Below are 14,541 nucleotides of genomic sequence, written 5' to 3'. Positions count from 1 at the left end.
AAAGGATGCATATTAAATTAGGATATTGAATTCAGCAACTGTAATCAGAAGGAGTCTGAACAAAAGGGTCAAACCTTCATGCAATGGCAAGCATGGAATGACTAGGAGCCAGAAAACAAGAGAGGCAGCTCTACACCTACCCACCCACTTTTGGGAAAGATGCCTTCAAAAAAATCTTTTCACAGATCCAATGAAATTCTCCAGGAAAGTTTCTTTGGAAAGCAGGACCACCACCATTTTCAGAACTTTAGAAGAGCAAGGGGGGGGGGGGAAGGAAAAAAAAAAAAAAAAAGAGAGAGAGAGAAAGTGAAAGGTATCAGACAAGGCAGCAACATCCTCCACCACCACAGCTCCAGGAAGGAGGTTTCTGTTGGAACACAGCACTTGGGCAGTCACCGCGAATGTTTTAATAATACTCAGCATAAAAAAGATTTAAAGTTACAAGCTCAGTTGCTAGCTTGTATCTCATTTTTGCTCTCCTTACCCTTTCCCTCCACTCAACTGGCAGCTGCCAAGATCTACGTAAGAGAATGATTTACACATCCTTTCATTATATATATAAAAAAGTGAACGATCATAAACATCTTCCAAAATACATTCTTAAAAAGAGCAGCAGACTGAAGGAATTTTCCTCTCATTTTTAGCTATTGTATGCAAAAAAGAAAGACTTGAGCTTTTTCAGTCTTCTCATAATGCTAGAATTTGCCAGACATGCAGATGTACACACATAAAGGAACAAAAATACAAGTAGATGCCTCCTGTTGCAAGATATTCAATAAACATCTATGCTTTATTAACTTCCAATGTAATACAGAAATCTACATTGTGTTAGTTGTGTGTCATGGGGAAATTTGTGTTTACAATTAGGTTTGATGTATTCAAAGAGATTTCTCAATGTAGTTCACCAAGGTCACATTAAATTAGCCAAGTCCATCCATTCAGTATTTAATTGCCTGTACTGTAGCACAAATGTGAGAGAAAGCACTAATCTCATGGACTGTATTTAACGGAGTTTTATCAAGAATTGCTTAAGTACATTAAGTTTTACTTGAAAACAGGTTTTTGGAATTTCAGGATGTATTTCCTTTCTCAACAAGGGTAACAAGAATTAGAAAATCTAACCCTAAACAGAATTAAAGAAGCAATGAACATTAATTTAAGATTAAGCTCTAGTAGTAAAGCATAAAATCTAAAATCCCTTTCCTTCAGTTTACTTTCTCACAAATTTAATGACGGAAACATCCTTAATAGCCTCATTGACACAGTAAGGAAACTTGTGATGCTGTAAACTAAGGATGCAAGAGGACAGTTTAAAAAAATAAGTTTGCTATTTCAAAAAGCAAATGAGCTATTCCAATTCCATGAGGTTTTTGGCCGTTTCCGAGAGGAGAGAGTTCAACACCCTTCCACTGGTTTATTTAAAAACAGCTGTGCTCACAAAACAGCCATTCCCATTTCCTGCCCATAAAACATTCCCAGCCCATTTAAAATAAAGGAGGGAGAAAAACAAGACAAAAATCTGGTGCTGCAACTGCAGAACAAAATCCAAGTATTTACAAGGTTGTCTCACTGAACTTCCACGCTGCAGCACGCCTGCTCTCCCACCAAACAGCTCCAAGGGAATGCTAGCACCTAATTTTCCTGTTGTCGGGGGAGAAAGGTCACTGCAGTCCTGGCCATTAGGTTTCAGGGTCCGTCTGCACTACCATTAAATCTCCCATTTTGTAAGTAATTAGAGCGCAACACAGATTACACTTTTCTGCTATTTTTAGAAAAGTTGCAACAAAGGCTCTTTGAAAGCACAAGCATTAACTCACATTAAACTCAAAGCAGCTACAGAGTTAAGGACATGATTTTGTGCATGCATTTGTTTATATTAGGGGCTTAGGAGTACAAACATCTGTACAAGGTTAGGTGCTCAGTTAACACTTCAGACATGCAAATACAAAACCACCTCATGAGTATCAGAGGTCTTAAATTATTTGGCATTTAAAACTCAACTACTGGAGTCATGGAATTCGTCCTCTTTGGGAGAGGAGAAGGGGAAAATGCAGGGGCAGTTCAGGTACTTTCTAGCCTCTGTGGGTGCACAAAAGAAACAAGTCAACCTAACTCAATTCCTCCTTCCTCCAAAAACTGTAGACATTATTTTTTTTTTTTTTTTAAAGGCACAATTCCTGGTATCTTGGCATTTAAGACTGGCAATACGGCCAATAAATAGGTAGTGTGCAAAGCCAAGATTTTGTCTATGAAAAACTGTATTTGAGGCTAGAGGGGCAGCTTTTTCAGGTTTGTCTCCCCTGAACAGGTTTGCTGCACAACTATGGGCACAGATCTCTGTACAACCCGTGCCCAGAAAGCCCAGCACATGGCAGAAAAGAGGTCTTAATGTTTTCTTAAGTCCCTCTCACTTCAACCAGTTTTTCTGGCAAGACTGTCATAACTCACCTATGAAACAAAGTCATATTGGACTGGTCTCTGTTCCCACTGAAGTCCCAGAGGATCTCGTCACAACTGAATAATCAGATGTTAGAGGGATCTTACTAATTAGGAAAAGTAAATTGCAATTCTGCCCTCATTGGCTCTATGTAACCTTTGCAGTTGACATGAGGGGACAGATAAGTGCCTTCCTGTCCACCTAAAATGGTTTTGATCACAAAAATGCCAGGAGGAAAAGACCATTATATCCTAACACAAGCAGACTGAAAAATTCAGAAATGTTTGCCAAAACCAATGACACAAAAATAAAATTCTTATTAAAGATACACAAGGAAAGAAATTGTGAATCAAGACTAAAAATAAGCCCAGTGTAATACTTGAAATGGCAATCTACTGTACGTATTTTCTCCTTCCCATCAGGAAAGAAAGGCCTCCACATAAACACACAAGCAACACCGAATAAGCCTGCCACAGCAAGGGGATTTTCCAACATAACAAAATGTTCTGGTTTTCATGCACTTGAAGTTAACTCATTTACGTTATTTAAATGCAGATTTCATGTAGCTATACAGTATGCTAAAGATCCCACTTTCACATTAGTCTTACTTGTTATGTACACATAAGACAGATTTTTACATGACAGAATCTCATTCATCTTGAAAACCAACCAGCCATTCAAATTTAAAAACAACCATCCATATTGTTATGAAAGACCAGAAAGCTGGCCGACAAAAGCTACAGCAGTCGGATTTATTTAAGATCACAAAACTTATCATTCCATTATAATTGGGAGAAAAGAAAATCAGGGTATTTTTCTAGAGGACAAGGCCAGGACAAAGCCTTCTTAAGGGTACGAACGCTTCAGAAGGTGCACAAAGGTTTGCATTTTCTTATACGTTTTGTCACACTAAATATGTTGATGTATTCAAAATGCAAATTCTTCTTTAAAACCTTCTGCCTACCACCGCAGCTGTAAGATGTGGGAGAATATCCCAGTACTGCTGAGTGACAGAATGAAAACCATTACCAAATCTGTAAAATGGACTTTTGCAATGAGAAATGTCAGAGATTGAAGCCACAAAAGTTTGAGGAAAAAAAAAGAACCACATGGAAGAATAGGTATTTGATGAAGGGAAAAATGACACCTCTTGTTATAACAGAGGTGTAAAGCCTCACTGTTATTGGCATACAGCTGTTAAATTATGTAAATTTATATAAATTTGAAGGCAACTGAAGAAAATTTGAGCTGGAAATGAATAGATCAATCCCTGTTCCTCACTTCAAGAGAAATTATTTATGTGAAAAATGATTACCTGATTTTAACAGCTGACAATATTTGATTTTAACCACTTCTTGGTTAAAACAAACACTTTATGAAAGCATCACCAAAAGGGAACGAAGTGGAATTGCCTGCACAGCTGTTGGACACAGTGAACTAAGATGCGAATCGGACTGGAGCCTTTATTCACATAGATACAAGTCTCAGAAAGCTACTGGATTAAACTGTGCCAGAGAAGAGTTTAAATCAGGACCACTGCTGAATTATTTCAGCTAAATCAGACCAAAATTTATTTAGGGAAGTATGTTTTTCTTCTTTTGATAGTATGTACCAAAACTGAGGGCACATGCTACCTGACACTGCTTTTTTCTGCTCGTTGCCTCTCGGCAATAGCCAATTCCCATTTCAAAGACCAGAATGGCCCCTCCAAATGACATCAGAGCAAACCACAAAATAATTATATACTGACTGCTTGAAAATGCATTCTCTGTTTCCTTCCTAACATCATACTGTCGCAAAGTTTCATTCACAGCTGCTGGCAGGGCACCCACTACCGAGCTCTAGCAAGAGCTAGAGAGCTGGGTTGGACTACAGACATGTCATGATATTCAGCCACACTGGGCATCACAACCAAATCTCTCCCTCAAAACACACACAGCCTTGCGTGCAGGGTGTGCAAGAAAATCCCTTCTACTTTAGTCTCATCAGTTCATGCAACAGAACAAGCTCCAAAGAAACATCATCCGTTGATCATTTGAAAACAAGAAGGATTTTGACCTTGAGAAGAGACTAAAATCAGATGTAACAAACTCTCTGTGCGTAGGAAGCAATGAAACTTGTTTGGTTTTGGCAGGTTAGATGGCAGTTCAAACGTCTTTTTAGTTTGTAGCAAAACTGAAGAAATAAGCTTATTCATCCATTAGGTCAATACACTTCTCTGCCTCAGAGCCAGAGCTAAACTACAGGATCAGTTCTGTTCAGCACTGACAGACAGCACGCCCAGAGAGCCTTCCTAATGAATTTACCGTAATACTACCTCGTTGCCTACAGCATGGCACTCAGCACCACTCTGTAAGCTTGCTAAGATCCAGACCGCATGCTGGCAGCAGTTAAGGGGTAAAAACAAAAGATTTAAGGAGACAAAGGACTGCAGCATACCGCAGAGGCCGGGCCATACAGCAGGAGTGCAGCACACCACCAGACATGCCATTCATTTCAGCGAGAGCTATATAGGTCCTAATAAGGGACGGCCTTCCCTGACCCAAGTGCTGAACATGGCCACAGGACTGCAGAGAAACCATATCCATTCCCACACCACGCTTCAACTATGTCTGGGCCAAACATTCCCAGTTAGGCCCACATCCAGGCACACAGACCTCGGAGCCGAGCAGTTTTCTGTGTAAAGGACCCTCTAGATGCTATGTGGGTCCCTGCTTCCCCAGAGCCCCGGTGGCAAACCCATCTGTTTTATGGGCAAGACAGACCACAGCTTTTAGCAGACTCTTCGGGTAGGTCCTATCTATCCACTCCAAAGTGATGCCTGTCTGCGGGGTGAGCCTGACACACATCGGGATGTGGAGGCAGATTCCACTGCCTGGTGTGTATTTCAGCCAGAGTAGGGAAAACAGCTGGGGAGAGAGGAGGGGAAGGAAAGCAGGAGGTGGAAAGAAGGAAGACAAGAGCTGGAGGAAGGGGAAAATAAGAAAAAAGTTACAGTTCTGCAGCTATTGCACTTAAAACTTCAGCTTTTCTCTGAAATGGAGGCTCCTGCATTCATTTGGATGGCAAAATTTATTTATGTCACTTCCCTCTGCTAAGGTTTTGTGGATCATATTTCAAACCCACGTTATATTCCTCTGTTGCTGGGTTACCAGATCTGAACAAACAATTCTCCGCAGTCTGCCAAAAGCTGAGAAAGAAAGCAAATGAATGCCTGGAGGATGCATCACCCTCTGGAAGTCATCTTATGGCCCCACGCTGCTACAGATTAGTCACAACCTCACATACAGTAGAGCGAAAGAGGAAATGGTGAATCCATTAACTCCAGGGCAGCGCACAGACCTGAGAACTGCTATTCCCACCCACTCACCCCCCTCCTAGGGAAACCAGGCAATTTTCCAAATAATTAGAATTTTCTTTCAGATTGGGAGAAAAATGGTCCTAAATTCAAAGAGATAAATTGGGTATTAACACCCTTGAAACTAGCAAGTCTGTTCCAGCAGCTGTTGAAATGGCAAGCGAGAATTGTGATTTGAAACAAGTAAACCGCATCGCCGAAGCAGAGCTGCATGAAAACCCCCATGCGACAAAACATCAGTGACTGTAGGTTTGAGACTTTCAGTTTCCAGGCAGGATGTCTGCCACGTCAGGGGCTGCACAGACTTCCGCTTCAGGGACGTAGGAACACACAGCCGTCACCCGCGTAGCAGTGCCCATCAAAAGCCCTCCAGGTTCACTCAAGCCCTCAGCAATATCATAGAATCATAGAATAGTTTGGGTTGGAAGGGACCTCTAAAGGTCATCTAGTCCAACCCCCCTGCCGTGGGCAGGGACATCTTCAACTAGATCAGGTCGCTCAGAGCCCCATCCAACCTGACCTGGAATGTTTCCAGGGATGGGGCATCCACCACCTCTCTGGGCAACCTGTGCCAGCGTTTCACCACCTTCAGCGTAAAACATTTCTTCCTTATATCTAGCCTCAATCTTCCCCCCTTTAGTTTAAAGCCATTCCTCCTTGTCCTGTCGCAACAGGCCCTGCTAAAAAGTCTGCCGCCACCCTTTTTATAAGCCCCCTTTAAGTACTAACAGGCTGCAATAAGGTCTCCCTGAAGCCTTTTCTTCTCCACGCTGAACAACCCCAACTCTCTCAGCCTTTCTTCATAGGAGAGGTGTTCCATCCTCCTGATCATTTTCACGGCCCTCTTCTGGATCCGCTTTGAAGAAATCTTCCCCTGCGGTACCTGTGGAGAGAGGCTGCCAGCATGCAGTAGTTGATCTGGTGTTTCTCCTGCCGAGGCTGTCTGTCCCCTGCTGCTGGCCCCGTCACCATGCTCTCTGAACACCCAGGCAGCCCTCCATCCCACATGCAGAGCCTCAGCTGTAAAGTGGCCTCATCTGGGACTGCACGCTGAAAGATGCCAAATGCGAGTCTTTAATAGGAACAGTTTATTTGGGTAAAGACAAAAAGTGTTGCAAGAGAAACTACATCCCAGTACAGACCCCTACAATAACCGCCAGCCTGACAGTAATGCTGTCGCCGCTGCAGCATCCCCAAGACTGCCAATTCCCAGCAGTCAGGCAAGAAGGACCCACGCACGGTCTGCAGGCTACGGTTTGTGCTGTTCAGGCAGCAGTTTCACCGTCGAGCTCAGCAGCAAGACTAGCTTAAGATGCTCCTCTCATCACCCATTTGCTGCTGCTGTAACACGCTCTTGGTGAGGTGGTACCTGCACAGCCACGTACAGTGCGCCTGTGACCCAAATCAGGGAACTGACCTAATTCGAAAACAAAAAGGAATTTGCTAACAAAAAAAAAAAAAGAAAAAGAATAGAGGAAAATTTGGCTCAGTTCCATGGTGCAGTTCACTCTATCCCCCCCACCAGGACATCCAGCACTGCCACACTTCCAGGGAAAAAATATGTAGTAAGCGGGACTACTGCTGCCAAACTTCTGTTTCATGAAACCTTGGGTTTAACCTAATGTAGAAAATTAGAACCAAATTATCTAATGTTTGCTGGAGGGTCAGGGACAGCCCTCATTCTGGGCCAAGGCACAGACAGGCATCACAAAACAAAAATAAACCATCACGTTTCACCAAGACCCAGCTCTCAGCTGAGACTACAGCAGCTTAGGGAAAACCACTACTCCAGAAACATGTTTGTTTGGGGTTTTTTAATAATTTAATTCCACCTGAAGGTCCTTACTATTCACCCAAATATTTATGGATGTTCTATTACATATGCTGTAGTGAATTTTATCAGAAAAAGCCCAAGAAGAAAATTTGGCAATTTCACAAGAAAATGATCTGAAATCATCACTTTAAGAATATTATTATTTCTGATCTTTAAGAAAGGCAGTTCAAGCAACACTGCCAAAGAAAATGAAGTTAGCAACATGAAGCCTTACAGGTTACTATTTCCAGTACAGCAGGAAAAACTGGAATGTTTAACTTTTCAGGCTTTGTTTTCTCCAAAATAAGGATATGTAAGAAAATCAGCTTTTCCAAAACATAGTACTGTCTATACCACTGCAGACATCAGATTAAAATGAGTGGTGGCTCTATTAACGTAAACCAACTATGATTTATCAAAATATAAGAAGCTTAGTTTGCACAGGAATATTTTGCATACCCCAAACACAGTTTTCAGTCCAATTTTATACTAGAGACAGCAATTCTGTTCTCTTCTTACATTTCAAGTGTGGCAGGTGTTAGAGTCCAAGTAACAATCACCATTAAATCCACAAGACAGGTTCACAGAAGTATAACCATTTTCCATTAGTATGTGCAAAACTGGTATCGGTTCCCCAACATCAATTTGTAGTTTTATTTTACTTATTCTAGATTTACATATGTATGACCAGAATTAAATTTTGCCTAAACTGGTCTATTTAAAAAAAACATTTCCTTTATTTTATGCACTAAACCCTTTGGTTTTAACAGTGCTGGAGGGTTAGAGGTAATCTCAAATGTCATTAAGGTCCTTCCCTTTCAGCAGGAATCAGTATTACACCTGAATATGTTAGGAGGAGGCTGCAGAGGTGTACCTGAGGCCTTAGAGGTATTACTACTGAACATCGTTATTTGCATTGATTAAATGGAAAGACCTGGTCAATCCAGCACTGAACTACGAGCACAGAGGATTTAATCCCAGTCTGCCACTGGCTTGTTAGGTGACTTTAGCCCAGCCATTTCTTCCCTCTTCACCCTTAAGTTCCTACACACAAAATGAGCACAGCAGTACAGCAGCACAATAGGTAAAATGCTTTGAAAGTAGATAAATCCAGTGAGGAAAATCACTGCTACTTCAGTATCTAGCCTATGTGTCTGTCTATAAGGTATACAGCACTATGTAAGGTATACAGGAAAGGGAATGATTTCTCCTTCACTTTTGAAGGTGCACAGTTAAAACATTAAACCAGTCTGGATGAAGTATCATGTATCCAATTAACTGTTACATAGGTAAGTGAATTAAGCAAAGCAAAACTTCCGTCAGAGATCACAGATACTGTACACTCCACCTGAGCAGTACATTCAAATAAACAGCACAAATATTACAGCCCAGGCACGTATCACCTCAGTTGCGCAGTACACCCCACTTTAGCTTAACGGGAAAGGAAGCAGCTCAACGTGTTACTTGAATGTTTCTTTCAAAGACAGCTTCCAAGTCTAACCAGGAATCCTCTACAGAGAATTCATGTCATGGCATAAAGTTAATACACGATCCTTAAAGGCAAAAAACAGAAACAAGAGCCACTGCCACCCTACAGAGAAATGAAGAGTCATGTACAGATCATTGCCACTCTTCCTTTTAAGCTCCCCCCCCCCCCCCCCCGCCCCTTAAAAACCATATACAACCATATACATCACATTAACTGTGATGTACCAACACATGCTTTTAGACTTTAAGGACAGCCACAGTCTACTTGCATACTTTTACATTATTACAGAAATAAATAATTCATAATATAATGTCCATGTTTTCCAAGGGATTTAAATGCAAGTCTACCACCACCAATACAACATAACCACCTAATCAGAAACGAGCTTTGGACATCAGCCAGCTTCATAACTGAGCTAATAGTTAGTTATAAATCCAACTGACACCTCAAAAGCTACTCAGAAGTACTGAGCGAAGCAGATAACCCCTTCTCCAAGCTAACCTTCCATTCCACATTCCCCTACAAATCATCGGGAACGCCAATAACTGAACCCCCAATCAGTTTTGTGAGCTGGAGCACACAATGAGCTGATCCTACGTATCTTCCCTGTAAGTACAGAAATCCCAGCTCAGGCAGATAGGCAGCCCTATAATTTATACAATTAGCCCCATCGCAGACAAAGGCTCACAGGATGACTTACTAGCTGAACACAGCCTACAGGAACAACTCTTTATTACTTCATCTCCTAGAAGGGAAAAAACAACAATAAAAATTATATGTATGCAATGTGATGTAGTATTTCACTACAAGAAAGCCAGAATCTTATTTCTCTGAACTAGGGAAAACTGTGTTATTTAACTATAATGTTTAGTAAAAGTTTGAAATCAATCCCCTTTTACAAAAGCAAAGGTGGGACTCAAGATAACCGATAAGTTCTTCTTGGGAGACAGTTTGTATTTATATTTAGTTCTCTCAAATGAAAATGACAGAAGAGATGCAGCACAAATGACCATAAAAGATATGAGATCACGTCAGCACGCAAGCAGGTAGAAGGACAAACTCAGGGAAGAGTCAACAACTTATCGAGGACCCTGACTAAAGAGAGGTTGGTGTGGAGCACCAGTGCAAGTTCAGGACAGCTCCCCCGCTTCACCAGGAGGACTTGATCTGCAAATACTGGGCGTACACAGACAGCTTTACAAAATGGGGTACAGCGCTGAGGATGGCATCTGCACTTACCAAAGGGATAAATCTGTGGAGGTTAAGGCTATGAAATTCTGCCACAATGGATGGGATGGGAAGCAGGTAGGAGAACCTGGCCAGAAAGCTATTGAAGATCTGATGACTGTAGCAGAAAAGCCTGTACTTTCAACAAACAATATTACAAAGTTCTCACACTCAGAGCCCATTTACCTATGGTATGAACAGGGCCATGATATGGGGTGCTTCATAACATTAAACAAATTAAAGTACATCCAAATCTACAACACCCAACAGGACAGGAAACTTTGCTGTGTGCCTGCACAGCACTCAGCATGACATGGCCTTGTGCTATCGAGGTCTTCAGATGCAGTAGAGAAGAATAAAACAAAATTTGTAGTGACTAGAATTGCTGTATTTTAAAAGGCTGCATGAAGTCACAGTTAAGAAGCAAGAGACGGACAGCACCCCTGTTCTAGTCAGACATGCCACACTAAAACTAAATCTAAACTAAATCTAAACTAAATCTAAACTAAATCTAAACTAAATCTAAACTAAATCTAAACTAAATCTAAACTAAATCTAAACTAAATCTAAACTAAATCTAAACTAAATCTAAACTAAATCTAAACTAAATCTAAACTAAATCTAAACTAAATCTGGGCAGATTCAGACTAGACATAAGGAAGACATTTTTCACGCTGAGGGTGGTGAAGCACTGGCACAGGTTGCCCAGAGAGGTGGTGGATGCCCCATCCCTGGAAACATTCCAGGTCAGGTTGGACGGGGCTCTGAGCAACCTGATCTAGTTGAAGGTGGCCCTGCCCACGGCAGGGGGGTTGGACTAGATGACCTTTAGAGGTCCCTTCCAACCCAAACTATTCTATGATTCTAATCCCCTGCCTTCCCCAAGAACAATCTCAGGTAACCCAAGGTAGAGTCCCTTTAGGTTGGAGTGTGGCAAGTCTGGTATGCAAGGCTCCTCTAGCTGTGCCTGGGAAAAGCAAGAAGTTGCGTAAACCGCCAAGATAAACTCCTCCTCTGAGAGCATGCTTCATGCATCTGCTAAAGGTTTACAAGATCTAATGCAGACCAGATTCCTCCATAGCATCACAAGAAAGCTAGAGGAGCAATGCTTTTTCCCTGTGTAGGCTAACTAGCAGAGTCCTCAAGCTGTTCCCAGAATTGTTTGCCTCCCAGGTTTTGACTTAATTACAACGGGACATGCACACACAAAGCAAGTCCTTCAGATTGTTAAAAGCAAAAAGGAGTGAATGATTGCTGATCCTGCCATTTTCATTTTTTTTTAAATCTCTTTTACAAGCTTCTGAAGTGTTGCAGCCCTAGAAGAATGAAAAGAAGTTGTCTTCAAGCCTTTTTCCATCTGAAAGCAAAAACATGTAATGCCCGAGTGTACACGTCACAGCCCAGTGAGTAAAGCGCTACCTGTGACTGAGGCAACCTGGCTTCCATTCCTGGGTCAGGTGCTGGCTTGCTGAATGAGGTTGGGCCAGTCCCTTCACCTCTCAATGCCATGTTTCCCATCCCACCTACAGCACGGGTTTACTGACTTTTCTTTCCCTTTAGCACAACTCTGTCGCTCTCACCTTCTTTTCATGACTGCCTCTACCCTTGACTTTCACGTAGCATCTCTGCTACTGTATGCTGCTGTGTTGGTCTAAAGTGGCTTTAGTTATAGCGGTACATCAGTTCAGCTTGCTTATTTAGTTACCAAGTTTATTGCCATGTAATTCAAAGTAATTAACCTCTTTTGCTTATGCTTGTTTAACATCATAAAAGCAGAATAAAGCTTTATTTACAAGACCAAAAGACACACAGGATGCAGGAAGTGAGGGCGTTCACAGATTCAGCTGAATTTGTACCAGTCCATTTACAAGTATTTACTTTCCCTTTGAAATAGCGTATTTTGATGTTACTTCAAATCCGTTTCCAACTGAATGAGCTAAACCAAAGACCCATGGGATACAGTTTGCACTGGCCAAACAAATCCACATATATTCACCTTTTAGGCTGTGTCAGATCTTTTGCAACCAAGGAAAGGCCTAAATCAGTTGAAAAGCAGTACAGGGTTTGCCTGCATGGAAACAGTCACCAAAATAACCAAGGGTACAGGCAGACAAACAAGTTCCCATGGGATATACTATGTAGTAGACTGGCAGGGGATCAGCTATGCTCTCATAAGGAGAGCTAACCATGTGTCTACATATTCTGGCAAGTCAGTGCCACTCTGTACACGGAATCTTCCTGAGGCAGTGCTTTTCCCATGGTCTAGACCTGGAGAAGAGCTTGCACAAGAAAAACTTATGCGTCAGTTGACCTAAGAAAACAGCATTTCTTCTGACAAACCTTACTCCGCTGTACCGATTAGATGCAATCTGAAGTTTCCTTTAAAAAAAATAATTTAAAGAAAAGGCCAGCAACAGGGAAGGGCACCAAAACTAAAGCTCGCTATATTATTTTCATGGTGGTCCGCATTAAGGAAGTCATTAACACCAACGCAAGATTTCTCCCTCCACACAAAAGCAGGCATGTGACAGCCGCCAAAGAGGCATCCCGGCCCCATCAAAGCCCTGATCCTCAGCCTCTGCCCTTGCCGTGCACCGCCCGCTCGGGCCCCCTCTCCGAGGAGGAGCGCGGTGACAGCAGCGAGCAGCCCCAGGCCGGCAGGCAGAGCTGCACTGGTTCACCGGCGGCGGCCAAGAGGCTCCTCTCCCTGCTGCAGCCCCGAGGCCGACCTGCTACCAGAGCCTGAGGCAAAGTGGGACGGGAAGAGAAAGAGGAGCGCTTACCCGCTTCCCCCCCACATCCCCCCGGCGCAGGAGAGGGGTTAGGGGCAGAAAAGCCGGTTTCTTCCCCCCCCTTTCCTGGTTTGAAAGGTAAAGGCAATCGTCTGTGAGAGCTGTCATTCTGGAGAAGGAAGGGCTTAACCGCGCAGCCTGGAGCAAGACTGAGGCCTGATCGCCCCGCTCCAAATTCTGCCGGGGGCGCGGCGGGGGGGGGAACTGAACCTTCCGACCGCCCAACAGCAGCCCCGGGGCCCCTCAGCCCACCACCCCCGGGCTCCGAAGACGGCCACCTGTCCCGCTCCCACCTTCCCCAAACCGCCTTCGTCCCCCTCGCCCGCAGCGGACGGGCTCGGGCCGCCCCGCAGGGCGGGCACCTGCCGCCGGGCCCCCCGCCGCCGCCTCACCTCCTTCAGCTGCTCCATCTCGGTGCGGATGGTCTCGTACTCCAGCTCCAGCTCCTCGTACTGCTGCTTCAGCTGCTGCTTCTCCTCCAGCACGGCCAGCCCGTACTCGGCCGCCTGGATCTTCTCCCGGGTGGTCTCGCCCAGCTCCTGGAAGAGCCGCTTGATCTCGCTCCGCAGCCACTCGGGCTCCGACTCCATCACCAGCCTGGCGTACTCCTCCTCCTCCATGGCCAGCGACATGTCGGCGGCGGCGGGGGCGGCCGCCGGCTCCCAGCCGGCGAGGCGAGCGGACGAAAGGGCGAACGCGCAGCCCGTCTGCCGCTCCTAACAGCGCCGCAGCCCGCGGGCGGCCATGGCAGAGCCCGCTCGGGCTGCCATCAACGGGCGAGGCGCCCGCCGCGCTGCGCCGCCGACCCCCTCACGCCGCGCCGCCGCCGCTGCGAAACTCGCCCCGAGCGCCGACCGCAGTGAAATCATTCAAAAGGAACGGCCGGCCCGGCGCCCCGCGGCACGCTGGGGCCGGTAGTCCGCGCCCGCCTCCGCCCCGCGGGGCGCGCCGCCCGCCGGACTACAACTCCCAGCATGCACCGCGAGGGGCGGTGGCGGCGGCGGCGGCGAGGGAGGCGGGCGGCCCCTGGCGGGCGGCGGCGGCCGTGCCCGCGGAGCGGCGCGGGGGCAGCGCTGCGGAGGGGCGGCGGCGGCAGCTGCAGGAGCAGGTCCGTTGGGAAGGGCTGAATACGATCGTTAACAGCCTGGTCTGTCAGCCGCAGTATCAACAGTTAACCCTAATGCAGCCCAAGCGAGAGTGCAGCAGAACATGCACCACCACGCACACTCCCTGGCGGCCAGCTCCCCGCTAAGGAGTACTTCCAGGGCGGTTGGAAGTCGGGAGGCGTCGGAAGCGGTTGAATGTCAAAAGGTGAGTATTGTGCAAGGGAGATCCAGCAGCAGCCACGCGTGGGGACAAAACCACGGATATGGTTGGATGGTTCCCATTTGCCAGAATGGAGGGTATCGTAGGCCACACCAGCGT

General features: G+C 45.0%; 1 protein-coding gene across 3 annotated transcripts in view; it reads right to left on the bottom strand.

Annotated features, from left to right (window-relative positions):
• The window catches only part of BICD2 (BICD cargo adaptor 2), a 97,219-nt gene extending 83,303 nt beyond the window's left edge, over nucleotides 1-13,916 (bottom strand). For all 3 annotated transcript variants that reach the window (XM_076345885.1, XM_076345886.1, XM_076345887.1), the window contains exon 1: nucleotides 13,509-13,916. In XM_076345885.1, coding sequence (XP_076202000.1) covers nucleotides 13,509-13,748 — 240 coding nt within the window. In that variant the 5' untranslated portion in view covers nucleotides 13,749-13,916. The remainder of the gene's footprint in view (nucleotides 1-13,508) is intronic.
• Nucleotides 13,917-14,541: the final 625 nt, after the last annotated feature.

Source organism: Aptenodytes patagonicus, chromosome 8, assembly GCF_965638725.1.
Source record: "Aptenodytes patagonicus chromosome 8, bAptPat1.pri.cur, whole genome shotgun sequence".
Classification (NCBI taxonomy): domain Eukaryota; kingdom Metazoa; phylum Chordata; class Aves; order Sphenisciformes; family Spheniscidae; genus Aptenodytes; species Aptenodytes patagonicus.
Note: the sequence above shows the minus strand (reverse complement) of the source record. Positions and strands in the feature narration are given on the sequence as shown.